The sequence below is a fragment of the Chanos chanos genome, chromosome 14 (genome assembly GCF_902362185.1).
Source record: "Chanos chanos chromosome 14, fChaCha1.1, whole genome shotgun sequence".
Lineage (NCBI taxonomy): Eukaryota > Metazoa > Chordata > Actinopteri > Gonorynchiformes > Chanidae > Chanos > Chanos chanos.
Window position 1 is genome coordinate 13,246,798 of NC_044508.1, and position 23,504 is coordinate 13,270,301.

The 23,504-nt window shown below is 41.0% G+C and overlaps 1 protein-coding gene across 1 annotated transcript in view; it reads left to right on the forward strand.

The window, feature by feature from the left end:
* The window catches only part of lpp (LIM domain containing preferred translocation partner in lipoma), a 142,804-nt gene that overhangs the window by 26,897 nt on the left and 92,403 nt on the right, over positions 1 to 23,504 (forward strand). The window contains exon 4 of the mRNA XM_030791371.1: positions 18,333 to 18,529. Coding sequence (XP_030647231.1) covers positions 18,337 to 18,529 — 193 coding nt within the window. The 5' untranslated portion in view covers positions 18,333 to 18,336. The remainder of the gene's footprint in view (positions 1 to 18,332; positions 18,530 to 23,504) is intronic.

Genomic DNA, 23,504 nt, shown 5'->3' on the forward strand with positions numbered 1-23,504 from the left:
CACACACACACGCGTGCGCGTGCACACACACACACACACACACACACACACACACACACACACACACACAAAACACTTGTGCAACACAGCTCTGTGTAATAAGCTGTTTTAAAAATTGTGAGAACTGTTCCACTTGAGACATAATCACTCTCTAGTGCATGACCTTGTAGGATTCTCATTAGCTGTTCTGCAGGTGTTGTAAGTGTCTGAAATCTGGGCTCAGCCTTCATTCACTCGTCACAATTCATAATATAAAAGAACATTTTAGACATATCAAATTAAGCAGCCTAAGCGCAACCTGGGAATTCAATACAACCTATTGATACAACAAAGAACAACATTTTTGTTGGTTCGGACATCACAATTCCAGGTTTTTGGATGGCCTAAAAGGGAATTTTAGAGTGTGTGCAGAGGGGCTCGGTGTCAGCGGCAGATGCTGTGTGTATTGCAGGGGTTTCTTGTTTTGCTGGCGGGTTTGTTTGTTTCCTCTCTGGAATCCTGGCTCAGGCTGGTCGCGTTCGGGCCAGGTTCTTGAGCAAACAGAGCTAGTCGAAGAATAAGCAGGGAGGCGCGCTGCCAACTGAATTTTAGGAACAGCCTAAATCCTCCCTCACCGTGGAAACCGGCTCTGTTAACCACTTCCTGGGACTTAAAGATCCACAAATCTCAATGTGGGCAACTCTTTTGCAATAGCAGAAAAAAAATATTCTCTCTGCTTATACAAATCAAATGGAAAATTGGAAATGTATACTTGGGAAATAATTGAATTTTTTTTTCTTTTTAATGGCGTTTTCTTACTCTTGTCCACCCATGTCAAATTTTATCAAGAGCTGAAGGGAGCATTTTTTTCTTACTTTTATTTGTATTTTATTGGTATTTGGAAATAAGAAATCTGTACATTATATATGCTCATGGTGTATGTTTTTGAACAAACCAGGGTGAATTAGGAAACATACTGTTGCAACATGCATTTTAATTCTTTTATTTTTTTGTATTAAGTGTGTTTTAATAAGAGCAGGTGTTTGGCAGGTCTGTTGCTGTCATTTATTGAGGCTTTCAAACACTTCATTTGTAATGGCTGAAATGCTGCTGGCATAAGGACCAGCCTAACAGAACACCTCACAATCTGCTCTCTCCCCTCTCTGCTCTGCCCTTAGACCATAGCATATGTAGTCAGGCGAAAGAAAGGAAGAAAGAAAGCATGAGAGGGAAAATACAGGAGAGAAAGAGAGAGAGAGAGAGAGCTTTACCTCACATGCAGCTCACTCTGTTTTACATGAGGAAAGGTTGTTCTAACAGGGAGGTGTGATTAATTTATGGTGACGTCTGCTACCACCGGGTAGCTCACGTCATTAACATCAGATTTTGAGACTGCTACTGGTTGGGGGGTGGGGAGGGGGTAGATTTATTCATTGAGTCTAGAGAATTTTCTCCTCCTACTCCTCTCTTCCTGTTCTCTCTCTTTTGGGACTGAAGAGTTGTTTTTTTTGGGGTTGTTTTTTCTTTCTGACAACTTGTTTATATGGGTTGAAAGACGACTTATTCATTACCTGTCGATGTTGCCCCTGTCACACCTACCAATACACACACACACACACACACACACACACACACACACTCACTCTCGCTCTCTCTCTCTCTCTCTCTCTCACACACACATGCTGATGCATGCGCACACACACACACACACACACAGACACACACACACACTCTCTCTCTCTCTCTCTCTCTCTCTCATACACACATGCTGATGTGCACACACACACACACACAGATCTAAATACTTGGATAAGAAGTACATGAGAATGTGCTAGTTAGAAACCGGACATGCTCAAACAGTTCTCATCCTCTGTGATTATTTTTTTTGCATATGATATCTATCTCTCAGATAATATTAAAAACAGATAAACACTTGTCGAGTTGAAGGAACACGTTATCAACGGCTGAAGATTATCATCAGGTTTGACACACTGACACCTCATTCCACCCCAACTGGTAAACAGTATGTACAGAGCTGCCACACCACATCTTAATGCAACAGGCGCTGGCTTTTGTAGTACTCCATCTGAATATGTTCTTATTAAACATACCGGTGACTGCCAGTCCTTTTTTTCTGCTCTGTGTTATTAAATTTCTTTTTCTCTTTAAGTAATTGTAATGTAACATAAGCCCTTTTCATTTCCTTGTTTTTCCACTTCCTGTCCTTGTATTTTGAAATTTCACAGTCCCCCACATAAATAAATGTGATCTTATTATTCCTCCAAACATTTTAATTAAAAAAAAAAAAGATATGATGTATTGAGATAAAAATCCAGTCCTTTTTCCTATCAACTGAAATTTTAGATTGAAGATGTTGGGGAACACACACACACACATTTTGACGTATTAAAAAAATGTTACGAATTAGTCAAAGATCTAAACGTGACTAAAAGTTACCCAGCTTTCCCTTGGAGGCTAGTCTCTAAATGTGACCTCAAACATGTGTAATCTCATCACCTGCAAGATAAACCGGTTCACTGAAAGAAAAGATCTTTGTTAAGATGTGGCTATCCACTTAGTATGATGAACTTTGGCAGGAGGCAGGAGGATAAGCCATCTTGTCCTGCCCTCATGATGTGCATCACCAAAATAGCACTATACCAAATACTATACTTCAACTCCTTTTGGTCACTGTGTTGGACAACTTCTGAACACAGGCTCAAAAGACCTTTAGAGTGTAGTGAGAATCATGTGTCATAACCAGCTTAAAGGATAATGGTGATGGAATCATAAGAGACAGACGACAATGGCGTAGCAGAGATGAGCCTCTTGAGAACTTTATTGCTCCATTGCTTGTGCGACATCTTGGCGATTGGACGATCAGACTGAGCCTTTAACTAACTTGTGAGGGCGTTAGAATCCCTGCCTCAGGATCAGCAGTGTGAATCTGGCTCAGCAAATCTGTTATGAAGACAGTTCACACAACAACAACAACAACAACAAAAACAACAACAAAAAAAGACAAAACAAAACAAGCCCTGTCAACGGGTTGTGTAGATTAGTGTCTCTTCAGGTATGTTAGCAGTGGGATTAATCACAGATCTGTCTGTACTGTGAGACTCCTACCACAGATAAGCAGGAGACCAATTAATGAATAGTAATTATGTGGCCACAGAAGCAACAACTTGCAAGTCCCGAACTGTGTCAAAGATTAAACAGCACTTTTTCTATCTGTTTCTCATTCTCACAGCTGGAGGTCAGGGACCCCTGTCGCTAGGCAAGAGCCGAGCTGTTTTGTTCTTATCTTAGATACAGATTTCATATGTTGTGAATAAGAGATGGGCAGATGAATCTTTGATGCCTTAATGTGTTCGATTTTGGGCCCTTACATGATTGCCCACTTTTGTCCCCTCTCTGATGGCCTTTCAGGAGCTTTTAAACATTTCATAAAGTGCAGTACAGCTGTAAACAAAAGGCAAAGTGTGAGTGACAAATAACGAAAACAAACAACGTTTCACTGGTAAAGGGATATGGGCAAAGTTGACTTAACCATTTCAACTTTAGCCGTTAACACTTTACCGTGAAGCACGCTTTGAATTTTAAAATATGTGTTACATAATTCCATTTTTTTTTAAAGATACAGATGTAACAGATGCTTGTTTTTGAGTGTGGTTCAGTTTACTCCAGAAGATTTCTCATGTGTCTTTGTTTTTGGCTTATTTGTGTGGTGGTTGGAAACTCACCCTCTGCGGTGATCTGTGTGTTGAGGAGGAAGTGCTCCCCTTCTTTCTCTCTCTTTCTCTCTTTCTCTCTCTCTCTCTCTCTCTGTCCATTTCTCTCTCTGGTCAGTGTTTTGTATCTGTGCCGATGCACGAAAGCTCTGGGAAATGCATAGGAGGTCCAAGTAAAGCCCTCACACATTCTCACCCATCACTGCCAAAGCACTGTGGCTGCCAAAATGAGCGTGGACCCTATAGGGGCTCTGCCCCTCAGTTAATGCACTTAGGCATCCTGGCACCACGTCAAACTTCAGCATTCGCGCCCCCCTGGCTTCAAATGAAGACGGTTTGAACACAAAGGATTGCAAAGGTTGCAAATCTCAGCCCTCAGCCTCTAATGCCTGCAAATTGCAGCTCAAACATTTTAAGGAGCCAGTTGATTTTGTCACAAACCATGTTCCTTTACAGATACATGAGTATTTTCATCTTTATCCATGCAGTTCCCTTTACTTTTCAAGTTCGGCATACCGTGTATAGACAACAGGCTATTGAAGGGAGATTCTATTGGGCTATGCCAATGAGTGGGCTCGATATGGATTATGTACCAGAGCCAGAATCTTTCAGTGGAAGGTAGAGGAACCAGACAGGATTTTCTGCACCTATTGTGGAAAAAACGAAGAAGAATAAATGACAGGCCGGCAGGCCAGAGAAAAGAAAACCCCGGATACCTGCAGATCAAAAAAAAAAAAAAAAAAACACAACTAATTGCATTGTTATTTAAGAAGAAAGTCCCTCTCTTGGGTTTCACCACTTTCAAGAAGAAAGTTTGCGTTTCACAGAAAGACTTCACTGTTTGTGACCGGATAACATCTTGTCACTGCTTCCAAAAAAAAATGCTTGAAATCTCAAGGACTCATTTACTTGTGCAGACTTAGCAAGACTTTGGTGAGACAGAAAGGTGTGAAGAGACTATGACAAAGCTCGAACAGGGAGAGAAATCCTCTTACGCCAAGCCGAGCCATATTGGGCATAATATCCTCCGTTACTTCTGGACCTACAGGCCTGTTAGTTGTTGCTATTTTGTGTCATACTCCGGCCTGACCATAAGTGGGTTAAACAAGCCTTAAACGGGCGATTAGAGCTCTCGTAATGAAGCTGGTTTGATTAGAGCACTGAGAATCCCTGGTGGCCTTTCCTGATGATGTTAATGAGCCTTTAATTTAACCCTGTTTTTTCTTCAGGGTGGGCAGGCTACAGCCTGCACTTTCTAGGTTCCTTACCAGTTCCCTTCACTTTTATTCAGTGCTCCCCAAAATATAAGATGAGTGACTGGTTTCCTCAGACAAAGCAGACTTATGAATCCCAAAGCAGTTTGAACCTGTTTACAAAGGAGTGTATGTGCTTTGTGAGATCTCAGGTCGTTTTTGATCAAGTCCACATTACTTTTGTCAGACTACCTTTATATACATACAACCCAAAGAACCTCAAATGGTGATAAGGTGACACTCAAAGAAAACACAGACACTTCAGGTTTGTCATAAAAATCTGTTAAGTCTCATTGCGTTTTGTGTGTCACCCACGCTCCAAATAATAAGATCATTTCCAATAACCTGACACATTATAACGATATTTTCACGCGCCATTTTCATCAAAGCAAGGTTTGACTTAAGCTTTAAAAACTGTTAGCTGTGTAGACGGTTGTCAGCTGTGCAGAAGCCTCTAGTTTGGAGTGATATGCACAGTGGGTGATAAAGGCACTGCAGGTGGTGGGGGTGGTGGTGGGTGTATCTAAGAGAGCTGTTCCCGTGTTGCACACCCTGACACTTTGGGACTGCTGTCAGGTAACCTTTCTCTCTCAACCAGGAACATCTACACCGCTTTAGAAGAGGAATCAATCCCTGTTCCTTAGTACAGATACTACTGTTCTGAGAAGTCACTCATAAAACAAGATGGAAAATAGAGACATCATACTGAGAACTGTCAGTCTCCTACTTTTCTTTCATTTCATTGTGTGATTGCAGGCCTAGTCTTTGATGGCCCTACTGACACTGTTGCAAGCTCTGTTATGATACTCTGATTCACATGGTTCTAATGGAGCCATATTACTAATGAGGTTTTTTTTTTTTGGGGGATTAAACATCGTATTGCACCTTACACATACTGACTTTACAAGCTTAAGACAGTTCTCATATTAAGCAAATAGAGTCAAATAGAATTCATGTGTTTGTTTCAAATATCGATGGCTCCTTAAAGCAGCATTTAAAGCAGCTTTCATGTTCAAAGCTCTCATGTACAGCATATGTTTTGCTCTATTTCAGCTATTTCCTAGTGGGACCATGAGCATCAAATTCATCACTCTTCAGTGCTTCAGCATGCTACCCTTTCTTGAAATCCACAAATAATGTAAATAGAGCCATCTTTCAGCATGTGCATATAATGAAGAACCATAACATTGTCTTCTGGTCTTTGGACTATTTTGGCTTGCTGTGCAAGACTATTTTACTTGATATGATAAATGCAGTGCAACTGGTCTTCGTTTTCTTGTCACAAACACAATTATTATGCAGATTTACAGCGGACCAAGCTGTTGAAATATTCTTGAAAATTGCACGTTTACACCCATGTCATAAATTATTTCATTGCTGGTGACAACCAGGACTAAAAGACTATGCAGTGTCGTGGCCAGACTCTTGATGTGTTTGTGCATCTAGGGCCACAGTGTGGTTTTGTCTCGTCAAAAAGGATATGAGCGTGTGTGTTTGTGTGAGAGTGTGTGTGTGTGTGTGTGTGTGTGTGTGTGTGTGTGAGAGCGAGAGAATATAGAAAAAAAAAACCACCGGAATAGCCTCTCTCTGTCAGCCAAGTTGGATAACAGCCCTTTGAGAATCTTCTTAACATCAACACATTTTGTTTTTTAAGGGAGCCAAACGAAAGGGCAACAGACAGTTCACTGTTACACACAGTCACACTCACGATCACTTTGTCTCACCCTTTCTGATATCTCTAAACTGGTAGGTTTTGTTCTGACTCAACATAAAACACTTAAAACCACAGAAAGTCAAAAGCAGCAGCAGCTCTTTCAATATTAATAGCTATGCCCACTGATAGCCTACATACTGAAATAAAGGCCTCCAAGCTCCATTTTACAGTTTTTAATCTGGTTCAAAACCTCTGGTGTTATTTATTGAGAAAAAAAGAGAAGAATATCACATTAAAAAAAAAAAAAATCGGTCGCAGGCGAGTTACAGTCTTGCTACTCTGTCTTTTACTTAACATAGATTGCTATCTCAAATCATCCTGCTTGAAGATAAGACTTTCATTTGCTTTGTGCGACAGGAAGACGTAACCAAAGGGCTGACTGATGCAACTGGTTAACAACGGTCCATTGTAAAGGCTTCTGCTTGAGATGGATATGAAGCAAGAATCTTCCTTCAATGTTGTTTCACTTCTTTCTATGACTGTTGTGGTACCACTGTTGTGGCAACATCAAAGTATTTGATTTATTAGAACATTCTCTGCAGAACAGAAACATATCTGGTGATTAGCTTTTTTTTTTGGATTTGTTTTTGTTTTTTCTGCAGAGGACTGAGTTCATCTTCAAGCGATTTTGGTTTTCCAGTGTATGCATCACAATTATATTTATATTTTACACAGCAGGGTCAGAGGTTTATTAGCCCTATTAGTCCAGTTGGATGATGTTTCAAAATGTGTCCTTGTTATTCTCGTTGTGGAGTGCAAAAATTTGGGATGCACATTTGGAGAAGAAGAAGCATCATTACAAAGACAATGTTCTTTCTTATGAGAACATTCCTTAGACATGGGTATGAGTCCAAAGCACTCTGGTTAATGTACATTTACTGAGAATGGAGATGTCGGAATGGCCTTGAGGCCTTTTAACAGCAGCAAGTATGAGAAACAAGTATGAGAAACTTGCATATTTCCGCAAGAATTTTTTTTTTTTCTTAAGGCAAGTCTTATGGTGTTTTCTTTTCTGGTTAGGCTACGTTTTATGTCCTTGGTGTGGTGTGGCTAAGTAGTTATAATATGTAAATTAAAATAACCACACTACAGCATTCTGAAGTTGTCTCAAGTCGCATATGTGTGGAGACATGACCATAGCCTTGTGCATTGTTATTTTCATTTCTCAAAGTTCTCCTCAAGACAGAAGAAAGATGGTGTGTTTTTTTAAGGAGAAGCTTCAAATATTACATAAAGACAAGCTAATGTGGCCTGAAAGGAGCTGTTTGTATTTAGTTCACATTTGCGAAAGGTGAGATTAAATGGTTACACATGATGATCCATAGCCCCAGTCTAAGACGCTTTACGTAATACTCTGTTTACGTGAATGGAATATGATTGAGTAAATGTTTAGTTCATCTACTGCTTACCAAGAGTTTATGAGAGAGAGAGAGAGAGAGAGATGTGATCGTCTCTTTTTAAAAACTAGATTCCATAGGAGTTCCCAGAACCAAAAGCGATGAACAGGGCTGGTACTCGTAAAACGTCTTGGACTTCCGAGGACTCACATTAATTTCCCCAATTTTGGTTGAATTAGGAATACTTCCAGGAACAGCTCATGAAGAAATTCTGTTCCCATGTATAAAAGTGTGAACATAATTGTCTAATTTCCAGAAACGTCAACCATTCAAGACCAATTTCCTACTTTGGAACACTTAATGGTGCAGAATATGTTTTGTGTATAAGGGTATCTTTTAAGTCATGGAGTAATCATATTTCTCTTCCATCCTTGTAAGCTTTGCTTATGTTGGTTTATATATCAATGAGAGAAAGATGGATGTAATCTCTTGGTTTTCATTTCAGTTTGTTTTCTTTTTGTATGTCAAAGAGCCCCTCTGTCTTTTTCTCGGTAGTTGTCTGCTCATATTTAAATCAGCGTGTATGTGCTTTTTAGCTGATCTGCGTCTGTGAGAACATTGCTGCCTCTGCATTTATTTTGAACAGACTTGCGCTCTTGGATGTCCTGCTGAGTATTTTAATTACTTATATTTCAGCTTCTCCCTCCCCATTAAATGCCTTGATTCCTGGAAAGACAGTCATTTGTTTTTGCCATTGGTGGAATTCAGAAGCTTCTGCTACCCTTTGAACAAACCCTGGTGGTAGATTTGGCTCGAGTCATTAATCAACTATGTATTTTCGTTCAGCAACAACAAGCTTATCTGGCAAACTTGTGACCGTTGGAGATTGCTCAGAAATGTTTTACACAACACCAAATGTTCAGTATCGATGTTCTCTGAAAAAATCCTTCTGGTGATGTCTTCAAAGGTGTTTTACAAGTTTGAGCACCAGCATCCTGTGCTTTAACTCCCAAATGGCCTCTAGATTACGAAAGGTTTGCTATCTGTATTGGGATTCCATTTTAGGTCCAGTGAAGTCAACAGCGGGGTACATCGTATTGACAGCTGCCAATCATCCCCAGCTTCAGCTAAGGATGAGACGAAATCCCGAGACATTGTCTCTTACCCGCGGCAGTTTCGAGGATCAAACACTTCACATTATGCAAGCTGTCCAACTCCATTTGACTTCTCCCCGTGCCAATCTGGAGCTGTCGCTTTCCATCAAAATCTGAAATACATATTTGCAGTTTTCACAGAAAAAAACCCCCAAAAAAACTACCACATTCCTGTCACCAGGGAGCAAGAAAAACGGCAAGCCGAGAAAAATAACGCGTAAAGGAAAATAAGAAAACATCCTGACTCGCTGTGAAGTCTTGAGTCATTTGAAGGCCCATATAGTTGTGATAAACACGTTTTATTATCAGGAGGAATAGAGATGTGTAGTGTGACGGAGAAACTGAGTCAATGTTTCAAACTTCTTTAGAGGTCGTCATCCTGTAAAAGTCAACATAGGGAAGGAGCATTGCTTGTAATCGTATCATATGTAAACGACTCAACAAGTGCTGAACGTATAAGTCCTACACTTTCATCTCTTTTCTGTCATTCTATCCTCCTGCACAGAAACAAATGTCTCCCTCTCCACACCTCAGATGGAGGAGGGAGTTATCTCCTCAGTATTAGCAATGTGTTGTTTAATCCCATTTGTGACGCCTTTCAAGTGGCTAGAGCTTCAACAAAACACATGGCTCATTTAGTAAACAAATCCAAGCTGTTGGCCTTGTCATTTGATTAGCACCCGTATTGTCAGTCTCCCTTATTAGTCTAATTAGCTCTTTGTAAGTGAGAGAAAATCTGCCTCAGGGAGAAGGAGGCTGAAAAGTTAGTGACCTCTGAGACCATCTGACCCCGTACAAGCCAAACGAAGTCTTAACGGATAGAAAAGCTGCCAGCAATGCACAAATGAATCTTGTATTATTAGCAAGCTCCTGTTTTTTATCTGCATTTTTATCTCTGAGGTGAATATATTACCTGCTAATTTAACTGTAGGATGCTAAAACAATGGGTTCATCTGTCCACAGAGAGACAGTTTCAGACTTATCTGCGATCTTTGATGAACTGCCGGATGAAAAGATTTAACAGGCAAATGTGAAGAGCGAAGAGATGCTTTTAGCAGATAAAGATCAGTTAGGAATAATAGCTTTTGAAATGTCGAGACTGAAATGGATAACCGTTGGTGTCCGTTGTCCCCACTACCCTTCCTCCATAAAATCCACCAAACAAACCCAACAAGTCTGGACCTGTACCTTTTCAGGTAGCGCTATTGTTGTTTTACGCTAGAACAATCTGATTGAGCGATTGAGCGAAGAGTGTATTGTGAGTGTGCAATTGTTTGTGTGTGTGTGTGTGTGTGTGTGTCTGACAATAGTAAGCTCAGAGTAGTGTGGATGTGTTCCTTGATGACATTTGTGTGTCCACACTGTGGGTGAGAGGACAAGCTCAGGCCAACCACATTGATGCATTGTGGGAGGTTTGGGTTGTGTCGCATGACAATACTGACAGTGCCTAAAACAGCTTTGTTTGGGTGACTGGCTCTCTTGAAGTTGAAGTTCAGGGTTAACTAAATACTGATAATGAATGATTTCGGCGTGGTCCATGACATTCACACATTAATGGATATCAATAAAAAATGAGGATCATGGAACATGTTGATTCAAAAAAAAAAAAAAAGAAAGAAAGAAAGAAAGAAACAATTGCCTTGAAATTTGAGGCCTCCTTCATGTATATTGGGTAATTGTCTCTGGCTGTATTTGTTTAAGTCAAAGCAAAGTGAGACAGTGGGGCTGCCTCTGAAAGACTTCAGTCGTAATCTCTTCCATCTCCTCTCTCTCTCTCTCTCTCTCTCTCTCTTTCCCTCTGTCAAATGATGCTAGCATATTGCACCAGGGTATTTGACTCCTTTCCCTGCCTGTACAAAATCCCACTCACATGCTGCAGCTTCACTTCCAGTATTAAACATTCAGCACTTGGAAGAGCTCCAAAACAGCCGTTTGCTTTTATTAACATGTCAACATGTGGCACGGGGGTGTCACTCCTCTGGCACTTTCAAATATTTACCCCCACGTGCTCAAAACATTTCCCTGATCTGTAATGACCACTTGAACTCTTAACACCACTGTATTTTCAAACAGTGGAACGCAGGGGAGGCGGCGAGCTCTTGTCTGTGTAATGTCGCATTAGCTCGTTCAACCATTCGACCAGCTGTGGAAAGCCAAGCAGAGCCAAAGCCGGGCCAAAGCTCCCCCCGTGTGCAGATGGGAACCTTGAATTTTTAAAGGTATTTCATGCGCATGGCTGAGTGCCCGTGCATGCTGTGTCACGTAGCATATGAGAACTAATTTAGGTACCCCCGTCCTCTCTACACACTCGAACCATCCTCTCTTTGAGCATTCCATCCTGTCCATCCATCCGAGAGATCACATACGGGCAGTAAGTGTTGCGTTAGCATGAAATTTAGTTTAGTAGTTTGAGGTTTTTTTTTTGGCTGCAAAATTTTATTTTAAAGCACGGCTAGAACGCAATGCGGATGTGGGTTAGCTGTCTTGTGTGCAATTACACTGCACAACTTATTACAAGGAATTTGTATTTTTCCCTAATTTGGTAGGGAGTTTGGTAATTTATTGCTTACCATTTAAACACTAAACAAATGGGTATTTACCGGGTAATTATGAGTACTTGCACAAATAAATGTCTCTCTTTGGAGGCTGATTCGACCACTTACAATGTTCTTGAATTCAGGCTTCATACTGAGAAGATTGCGTGTTTTTCAACTGCCTTGGTTCTCTATAAAAATGGCTGAGGTTGTCCTCAAAGACGCACTCTCTCTCTCTCTCTCTGTTTTGAAATAGATCAATATGTTCAAGAGTTGTATCACAGTGACAGCGTATACAGTAGATAATGTCTCCAGCAGTACCATAGCTCTCCCATACGGAGGTGGGTGCATCCCCGTCGTCAATGGGAACATCAGTAGGCCGGTGAAAAGCCAGCTGTAAGCTCTTTACTTAGTTGCTTGAACAGGACACTGGGTTTTGCTCCTATCATAAGGGCTGTGTTTTTTTTCTTCTTGGAGCAACTTTATTTATTTATGAGGTGAAGAGGTTACACTCACTCAATGGTTAGTAGGGATGCTTTTGAATTTGAATATGTCAAGGCTAATTTCACAGTCAGACTCAGAGGAGATACAGAACTATCCGAAGATTTTCTGGTTGTGTAGAACATAAAATCACCAATTAAATAAATACCAGATCTTCCAAGTATTCCACTTATGAGGGAATGCAAGTCTTACAATGAGCATATTTGAGATCAGTCAAGAAGATTTGATTTTGCGTTTTCTCAGTAGAATACGCCTTATCCTCGAATCCAAAGTCCTTGTAGATGTGTCCTGCTAACTGCTTGTGTTGATCCTCAGTCTATGCTCCGGGGTGATCTAGATTTATTGTCACGGTCATCCACTATAATCCACATCAGCTCAATGGCATAAGTCACTGGGGCTCAGACAGGGGCTGCAAAGCCACACAAGTTCACCAAAGAGGCGAGAGACATCCTGTCTTTTTCTAACTCCTTTCCGCTCACGTGTCATACTCTGAGCAGAGAAACCTTGGTGCTGTCCTCCCCTGATTCATAACTCCTCAAGGCTGTGGATGTGAGGAAGCCAATTATTATTGATCATTTGTTCCAAATAAAGCAGAGAATAGCTGTAATTGATAATTATGTAAATTGCTGTAATTACACGTTCTTGCCTTGAAGTTATTCATTGCTTTTTGGATTCGTCTCTTTTTTTTTTTTTTTTAATGTGAGACAGACAGGGAGAAATGAAGTGTTATGCTCAAATGTGAGGCACATGGTGCGGTGTAGCATTTGGATTTCTCAATCCACGAATCTCGCACTGTAGTAAAATTGTGATGCGTCACTACGAATTTGAAGTTGTTACCCTTTTTTTTTTTCTTTCTTTCACCAAGTGAAATACGTCTTAGAGGTCTTATTAAACGATTTCAAAAGCTTAGGGTCATTGATGAAATGCACAGGACGTCTGGAGACACGGCCAGGGAAAGGGCTGGAAGAGCGGACATCTGTTACCGTTTTAATTGGCTAAAGTGCGTGATAACATTGTCACAAGAATCAAATCAAACAAAAATGATCCACAGTGTTTTTATCCATATGGGCTCTGTCTTGTGTCCACAGCCTCTTCTCCAATCACACACTGTCTCTGTGAGGAAAGAATTGTCTGCATCACCGCCTGTCTTTTTTCACGCTTTTCACTGACATACCACGCTCTGTGAGTGTTTTTGTGTGTGTGTGTGTGTGTGTCTGTAAGGGGGGGGGTGGTTTGGAATTTGTGTGGGGAAGCTGCTTGCATGTTTCCACATATGTGAGAAACGCAGTCAATATGCAGCCAATACATAATGTATGACACATGTTACAGTCTTGGAAGTTCGAATCTAAGATGGTAAATAAACAAGACGCGCCTTCCAAGAATGACTCTATACGTACGTTGAAGCACATACAGATAGGCTGAGTGTCGATGGTATCGTTGCCATTCAAAGCAAAGAGTCTCAGATTTGCCTTTCATCTCTAGCACCTGCTTCATCAACATCTATGACATACCCTTCTGCCATCATAATTCAAAGAGGAGAAATCTTAAGAAGTGTCAGATCCCAATATGCAAACACACCCTACTCCCTTGCAATGTATTTTTTTTTAATAATCATTTATTTATTTGTTTATTTGTTTGTTTATGTAGCTTATGTATGTATGTTTGCTCTGATGCCATATAGCTCTCCCTGGCCCTGGAGCTTAGCTTAGAAACAAATACCTGCTGTACCTGAAGTGCGAAGAGGCTTGTGTCAGTGGGAAAACGCTTGTCTATTTAATAATAGCAAGGTCCCCGATGTCTCCTGATGGTCCAGTTTTGAAGAAGAGAAGCACAGAGGAGGCTGTAGTTACTGTAATTGTGTATAATCGCCCATAATACAGCGGGAACAGAGGGTCTCTGTGAGTGGGAGGGCTCCTGTAAGCGCATTGAAAGGACTCGTGCTGAGGTCTGAGTCGAGCTTTTGTATCCGCCTCTCACAATCGTCGTTTTGTTGTCAAGGATTCCATTCAAGTCCATAAAAAGCCACAAAAAAAAAAAAAAGCTCGTACCCAGTAATTAATAAAGATGTGAGTTAAATAGGTTTGAAGTAAAAAAGAATAAAATTGCTGTTCGCTGTGTTTTCAAAGTACTCTATGGGCATTTTAACTTACTTATGCTCATAACACACAATGTCATTCAGTTGGCTGTGTATTACACTGTTTGGAAAGCTTCAGTTACTTTTAATCAATTGTGTTGAGAGAAATGATTGTCAGTCAGAGGCATATTGAGGAAAGCAGGGTTTTTTTTTTTTCTTTCCCCAGGAAAAATATTGTGGCGCATCAATCACTTCCTGAGGGTAAACTTATGATGTCCTTTTCACTGATCCCGTTCCAAATCTCAAAGAGCGGAAATCTCAGAGTCATATTTGTCAAGTGTTGCATCCTTTGGAGATGCATTGTGCGCTGGTTGCGCGCGCGAGCATGTGTGCGCGTGTGTTCTCTGCGTTGGAGAGCAACAGCAAGGCTTGTTTTTGCATGCTCCTATCTGGAGTGTTTACTTGTCACTCTAGACCTACCATCAGCCAAACTACGACTGTCTACTTCAACATATGTCCTGGCATGTCACGCAGTGCCATCTGACAAGCTGTCTCGGGCCGTTAAAATGCCCGTCATGCGTACGAGAGCCCATGCCAGCATGAGGAAAAGAGCACAGGGGTGAGCGACAAAATCAGGAGCCTTCTACGGATCAGAGCTTCAACCTCACGTTCCGCTGAGTGAATATAGTCTTTCTCACTGAGACAAGTATTCACTGAAGGAAAAGGGCAAAGACGGGAGCCCAGAAGACAGTATAGTCTGCAAACACAGTATTTACAGGGAAAAAAACTGATTCTTTGGATTGTAGGGTTGTTGTTTTTTTTTTTTACGTTATTCTCTCCTATGCAAACCTAAGCTCTACATAATACTGGGATATATAACAGACTTGTATTTCAAATTCTTGCTTGCAGCAGTAGGCATCTGAGTGTTCTCAAAAAAAAAAAAAAAAAATCAGTATTTTTAACTGTTCATGGTAACTAATCATGAATCATGTGGGTAGCTGTTACGTGGTAATTGATTCTATTTATGCCTGGAGCATATGGTGTGAATATGGACTTGGAAACAGACACATTTTTTGAAATGAAGAGAGCGTTTACATTCTCCAATGGGAGGAGAATAGCCATATGTGTAAATGAAATGTGCATTTCAGCGCATTTTTCTTTTCCAGGATTTATGTAGTAATGTTCCTGTGCCTTTAGCCGAGTTAGTGATAGGTGGGCATCTGACCTTTCATAATACTTGTCCTCTTTGACCGCATACATTGCATGGCTGTGCCTGATCTCCACTTATCTCCCATTACTTTTTATCTGTCTATGGGAGTAGAGATGATCAGAGATCAGGGGTGAGCAGTGATCTGGGCTTCGGTGGTAAAGCGATGGGAAAGCAAGGTGAAACGTACATACTGAACGAGCAAGCTGAACCTGCTGCAGCCTACATAGTCTCAATCCAGATGTCTGGAGATGATTCTGATACAAATACAGCCGACCACGGGCCGGGAATTCCAAACAACAACATCTCTCTCTTTTAGCGATGTACACAACTGTTGTGTGACACAATTCTTTTTAAATTCCTCTTTAATGTTTTGTGAAGTTCATTTACGTGGAAACTAGGGCAGCAGGTGATATGTGAAGACTTGCTGAAGTTGTGTTCCGATGCCCACATGTTTCCTTTTGAGCTTTTTTTTTGTTTTTTTTTTCGTCACCGTAGCATGTGAACAGACCCTGGGCGGCATCGAAACTGAAACGTTCTGCAGATTAGCATCAAGTGCCACGGAATCACGTAGAGAAAGAGAAAGAGAAGGAGGAGAGGAGATGTCGGGTAGATATTAAAAGATGATTGTGCGTGGGCTCCTTTTTGGCTTCGCTCTGTTGGGAGAGCCTAAATCCTTCATCAGTCAGAGAGGGGATAAAAGAGCACCCAAATAGCTCAGCACCAAAAAGCAGCGACAACACCGACAAAAAACGAGAGCGACAGAGGAGAGAGGATAAGAGGACGGAGTTCAAATGGTATTTCATGACGTGCATCTGGAAACGAGCACTGTTCATGACCCTAGCCCACTTTCTTTCTTTCTTTCTTTCTTTCTTTCTTTCTTTCTTTCTTTCTTTCTTTCTTTCTTTCTGTCACTTAGGAAGCCATTGTCATAAATCCAGCCAATTCCTCTCAGTTTCTGTGTGTATCAGTCACATTACAGGGTATTTACGATCACTGGCCTGAATTTGCCTCTGATCAGCACAGTCAGATGCGTGTTAGCTCTACATTAAAGGACTTTTTGTTGTTGTTTGGTTTGTTTTTCTTTTTACCTTGCCCTTAAATACACTGGGCATTTACAGCGCCAGTTTTCTGCGGTCACGTTCAACAGATTAGCATCGGATCAGTTTAGGATTTCCTGTTTTTTTGGGGTTTTTTTGCCGTTTGGTGAACTCCCCCTTCTTTTCAACTATAACAAATGCTTTTTTTTCTATCATAGAACAGAGCTCTTAAATAAAAAACTAAAGGGGTCCCTTTTGACGTTATCATTATCATAAGATGGCTGTGACTGGTATCGTTGAAACACGGCAGGAAAAGGATGTGAGTCATATTGGCTACCGTCTCCATCCCTTTTGGCACTAAATCTGAATGTTTTTCCCCCTCCTGTAATTGATGGCAGCATTGAGATAATTAGGAAGTCCTTGGTAAAAATTTATTCTCCCATAATCGCATAATTGTATAAGAAACGTTGAATTTGATTCATTGTGCTCTACAGATTCGTTTCAAAGAGTTCCAGCTCGGATCAGGAGGATTTTGTTAAGGGCTTTGCCTGGGAGATGTTGACCCAGTACTTTGTTCTGTGTCTAAGAACAACCTCAATTAACCTTCGTTCACATGTGTTACTCATTACCTCTCCATTGCCAGGGCTCACCGTTTCCTAAACGCATTCTTCTAGCTGTCACATTACTAAAGACCCACAGAGCTTTCAAAACACTCAAAAGCTCCAAAACACACACACACACACACAAATGCATACACAGGGAGTTCCCAAACACACACCCAAGGCCCCAAGTTTACACACTTAAACTTTGACACCTCCTTCATAAATGATTTTTTCCCCCATCTCATCAGAACACACTTTGGTCTTGTGGCCTGACAGGATGATATGTCCAGTATGTGTCAGCAGCATTGTCTTTTCTGTCCTGTCCATCACCTGAACAGATGTTGCTCCACCCCTTAGCATCAGTTCCCTCAGATGGTTAGTACCCAGCTAGTCTCTCTGCTGCCAAAACATGTAGTTATGTGCCAGCTGACAAAGCAAGAGCATCAGACTATTTACCCTTGTGACTTGTCATGGACACGCCAAGATGTTTCTCCTGCCTGCTCGATATGACGTTTGACGTTAGCCGAGGGTAAAGCTCGCGTTGTTATAGCTCAGAAGGTACATGACATGCGAGGCGTACTTGAGTTTCTCACTCGTGACCAACTGCTGACATTTCGGGATCCCACAGAATGCAGTGTGGCTCTCTTTTCAGTCAGACAGATATCAGTGCCAGCCTGCAGCCCGTGGCAACCCGGCCAAGCTCCACAGTTCACAGCACTCACGCCAAGTGCATGAATCTGATATCACATTACAGGTTCACAAACTGCTTCTTATCTCGGACCTTGGCAGTGCCTTGGCCTTCGAGGGAAGATTAACACTGCCTTTTGTTGCTGATGACTTTCCAGTAGAAAGATACACTATCTCTTTACAGTTTAGAGTTGAGGCACAAAGCTCCTGGTGTATTCTGAACACACTTAAAGGAAGAAAACACATTAGTGTGGTGGAGGGTTAAGGAAGCAGTAGTGCTGATGTTTTGGAACATATCGTTCTGTGCAGTACGGTATGAAAATACATGCATAGATACTGTTGTGTTTTTTGGCATCCAAAACATTTTATGTAACCAAATGAAATAGCTGAGGGTGAAAAGGGGAAGGTTGAGGTTACGGCTCAAAAGGCACACTATGGAGTGCCATCTGAAGATTAAATAAACTACTGACGCAAATATTTTTCTTTAATTTCTTTTTTTTATTTTTACGTCTTTCACAGGATCATGTGGAGCGGCCATAGTGACGGTGACCATTTGGGTCAGGTGACAGCGAGGATGGAAACCAGCCTTCCCATGGGCACCACCAGCATTTCTGTATCCCAGCAACAGGTGCCAAAGAAATTTGCCCCAGTCGTGGCCCCCAAGCCCAAGTTCAACCCCTACAAACAGTTGGGAGAGGCAGCACATGACACTGGAGGTAATACACATAGGGAAGACCAGGCAAATACCAGCTTGTGTTTAAAAATGGTTTAAATCACCTCAGTAAACCCATGACACACATATAATCTCAGGCATAAAGACGAAATGGATTAAAACCAATAACATAGACCGTTCTTCAAACTTCCCTCAACCCCTCAACATCGCTTAAGCGTTTTGCTTGTATCTCCAAAACAGTTTTATTCTGATAAGTCAAGATGAACCGTCTCAATACACGGTTGACTACAACAAACAGAAATGTGTGGGTGAGTCTTAGAAATGAAGTTGACTTAAATCAAAGGTATCAAGTCATCTGTCTGAGCTAGAGTTTGAAGCTAATGTGGTTTGAGTCAATGGTGTATCTTGACTTGTGCTGCTGTGTGGTCCTTGCCCTTTCGGAACAGTACAACAACAATGTGTTTACATTTCACGCATGGACCAAATGAGCATGGACGTCCAACACTGTAGAAAATTATTACTCTGCTGACTGCGCACGTCTCGTGGGAGGACGGTGCCGGGACCACCGATTTGGGGGTGTGGTACCCTCTGTTGTGATGGCTTTGGCCGCAGGCCAGGGACCTGGGTCGTGCGATGGCCAGATCTAGCAGAGGTTTTTTGGAAGGGCACATTTTAGCACACCAGCTACCAGGGGTGGACAGTAACGAAGTACATTTACTTGAGTACTGCACTTAAGTACATTTTTCGAGTATCTGTACTTTACTTGAGTGTTATTTTTTTTGGAAACTTACGACTTTTGCTCCACTACATTTGAAATACAGATATTGTACTTTTCACTCCACTACATTTCTATGAAGGTTCTCATTACTCATTACTTTAACGCATAGCGAATTTTCTTTTCTAAAATGTGATAGGCCATATTGTGTTCATCACAGCGGAAAATCCAATCACAGTAAACTGCTCCAATGCTGTCAGTCAAGTGCTTGCTGCATTTTTTTTAACAACTGAACTTGGTGGTTTTACTGATGGCTACTACAATGGAAGATAAAGATGATAAAGATAAAGGTTCCTCATCAGAGCAGCCATGGCCTTATTTTAAGTCCACATCTGAGATTTTTGAAATCAACTGGTTTCCAAGCTAATTGCTTCCCGTATGCGTTTGCGCGCTGTGTTCGCCTAACACTTACAATCATTTGCCACAGTAGATATGAGATGTGACTTGAAAATTACGATTTATATGTTTGTGAATGTGTGACGAATCTGGTGAAAGAGGCAGACCACAACTTCTACTGTTAACACAGTGTGTGAACACGTACGGAAACCAGTTGGCTTGAAAACCATTTGGGGCATAACACCGGGTCCTGTGCGAATCCACTGCTGACACATACTAATAGTTAGCTAGCGAAAATGCCGAGTTAACGTTACTGACAAAAATCCTTTCAGAAACATATGTTTTAATCTTGTCAGGTAAATGCAGTAATATTTGTAAGGTCAGCGTATTCACGTAGGACCCGGTCCCAATAAGACGAGGGGGGCGGGAATCAAGCGGTGACGATGGTCATCCAGCTGTTTCAGATTTCAGACAATGCTATGTAGTAGAAATAAAATTAACCTAGCTTACGACATTATGACGTGTTTATCCTTTTAAGGCCAATCTGAGTTAACTTAGTGCCTATTTAACTGAAGCTGTACACTGTCTTTTATAGAGGAAGCATTTGGTTCAACTGTGTTTCTATAGGCTTTGTAGCATATTCCACAGGCTCTTTATTCTACAGGTTCTACAAGCAAGTCAGTGCATTCAGTAGGTTGTTTCAGAGTCATTAGGCTCTGTAAATGCATTGTTGCAACAATACAACAATGCGATGACATTAAAAAGAAAATGTACTTTTGAATACTTAAATATTTTTAAAAGCAAGTACTTTAGTACTTTAACTCAAGTAAAAATTGAACTGAACAACTTTTACTTGTAGTGGAGTAATATTTGACCAGGAGTATCTATACTTTGACTCAAGTAATGGAGTTGTTTACTTTGTCCACCTCTGCCAGATACTAAGACGGTGGTATCAAACCCTGGCCTCTCTAAAAAGAGCGGGCAGATGCAAGGAATATGCCCCGTCTCACATGTCAGACACCACCTCTTACATCTCCGTGATAATAACACATCAAAGTTATGGCACGATAATTATGGACGGGGTATTTGTGAAGCTGGAGGCTGAGAGGTGTACAAGTCTTCTGTTTCTGTCTTTGCTTGTGCGTTTGACAGACATACAGTATAATTAACAGATCATATGAACAATAATTGACTGAATAAATCCACACCGTATTTGCGCCATCTCTTAATTACTGTCATTTAAACTGTATCTAGTATTGACATAAACCTGTACCCAGTTGCACTTCTTGTCCTTGTCAATCAGAGATGACGAACTAGACCGGTTTGGCTACAGTTGTTTGAACAACGAGAAGATCCGATATGAATGTGTATCAGTGTAAAGTTTTTGGACCTTTTAAATTTTACACTATTTTCCTGGAACATGATCTTTGAACAGAGCGATCAGAAAAGGTTCAACAACGTTAACAGTCAGCTGTGACTCCTTGTTCTGGAAGTCTTCACTGTAAATATTGAGAATGTTACAGATGGCATCGGAACATAGCATTCCAGTGATAATTGCCTGTTTATGGACATCATATCCTTGGCTCTCATCCAGAGCCTCCTCGGAAAAACATGTAACATGCACGCCATTGTATAAGAACACACAGTATAGTGCGGACAAGAAAGAATGTCACTTGAGGCCTTGATCCTCGCTAAGGGGAATAACCAGAATGACAGTCGCTTCGAATATGACATGAATTTGTTAGTGTTGCTTAACTGCCGAGATAACACTGTGAATTTGTGTTTACTGCAGTGCTTTACCAGGTGGATGACTCATGTTCTGTGTGCTGTGCCCTCAGTTTAACACTAGATTATTTACATGCACTTTGGTCATTTTCCAGGTTCTTCTCTTTTTTCCATTCCTTTTTTTCCCCCTTTAAATGGAGCATTATGGGAATTTTTTTGTTGGTAATAATAGTGCTCTTTCTTTTACTAATTGGCTGATAGCAGTTCTCCCTGATATTGGTTTCCACGGTGACAGCGTGTGCTTTCTTGACCCTAAAAAGCCCTGATTAGAAATGTGACTTCAACTTTTATCTCCTGTTTGAAAAACTGTTTTAATTAAGGCATTCTATTTTTGGTATTGTTCACAGAGTGATGAAATAAATGGGAATTCTGAAGGGGTTTTATTCTTTTTTTTTCTGCTGTCTGGATCTCTTTGTTGGAGAGAAAAGCTGTTTCTTTGTCAGCGATGTAAACTCATTCAGAAGGCAGGAAGAGGGGTTGCAATGGAAGTAAAACCGAACAGAAGAAAGAGACGGCGAGTTATCACGGCAAACAGGGAAGGAGGTTACATATCCATCCCGAGGTTCCCGTCTCCAACAAAGAGATGTTTCTGAACAGACAAGCTCCATCAGCATTTCACACCGAAAATAAAAGGTGACTGAAAACACTCTTACTCCACTGAAACATCAAACCTGACCAGAGGCAGTCAGGCTAGTGTTCTAAGTACGCGGAATTTTGACAATTGACGCTACGGTGGAAATAGAGTGGCCCAACTTATAGTATCATTTTTTGTCTTAAATGCTAGACGCTTTACTAAATGTTTGTTTGTACAAATAATAGAAATTGTGTGGATCACTACAGTAAAAAGACACCACTAGTGATTTTAGTGTTCACTGTATAGATGGTGAGAAATTCAAGTCTTGAAGCAGTTACAGTCACATTTAGTACCTGGAGACCTTTAACATATTTTTTTTTTTCATGTGAACAAGGTGGTTTTTGTCTGAATAACATTTAATAGAGAGCTAACACAGCATAGTAAACGTACGTGTCACTTTTGTAGATTGCAGGTGCAGGCAGACATATGGTGTGTAGAGCTGCCAGCATCCACATTGCTGTGGTGTTTTGCTCAGTATGAATATTTGTTTTCAACTTTGTGTGTGTGTGTGTGCGTGTGTGTGTGTGTGTGTGTGTGTGTGTGTGTGTGTGTAATGGGGGGGTGGGGGGGGGGTGTTGGTGCTGGCAGCCAAAAGAACCTTGATAAAAAGTCTGAAAAGACGAAGAGTGTGTGTGGCTTCAGATGAATGTAGGTCAGGAGCTTATATTCAGACATATAAACCTGCAGACTGGATACAGATTGCTACACTTTTCTCCCTCCTCTGGATTTTTTCTTTTTTTTTTTTTTTTGCATTCTTTGAGACCTTTGTGATCGTGCGTGGCAGAGGTTTGACACATAACAAGTGTAAAAAGTAAATAAATAAATAAAAGTGCCAGGAAAGCGAGAACGGTCCAAAACACACATTCCTCCCTGGCTTAGCTGTTTTGGTTTCAATTAAGCTTTGTTTTTATTTACCTCTCTCACAGCGTAAGTGTGGAGCGTCAATGGCAAGTAAAGGTACCATTCCTTTATTTCTTCTTTAAAACAGTTTGAGCTGTGTTTAACACTTCTTTAGCTGTGGCTCTAAAGGATTATGCTATATGTATTTTTCTTTTAATGTGAATGTGAATCAGAGGAAAACAAGATTTATTTTGTTCTGTTTTTTTAAGCCAGGGCTGGAGCACAAAGTGTCACTTTGTTTGAATGTTACCAAGCAGAGAGAGGAAGAATAAGGATGTTCTTGTACATACGTCAGAAGAGAACAAGGCAGGATGATTAACTTCGCTCGAACCAGACGCTCTAACCTATATGCACCGGTTCCAGGGTCTCTTGTGGTACTCTGAGGACATGGCCATAAATGACCTTTTATCTCCCCTGTTACACATCATGTTTATCTTTAACACGTACAAGTTCAAGTGTCACATATTCGATGACTCTGATTCAGCATGTAATAACACGCGGACTCAAAGAAAGAGCTAACAGCTGCAGTGACCTTTGCTTTTGCTTTGCCGTCTTGTCATATCACACAAATCCTTCACTTACACACGC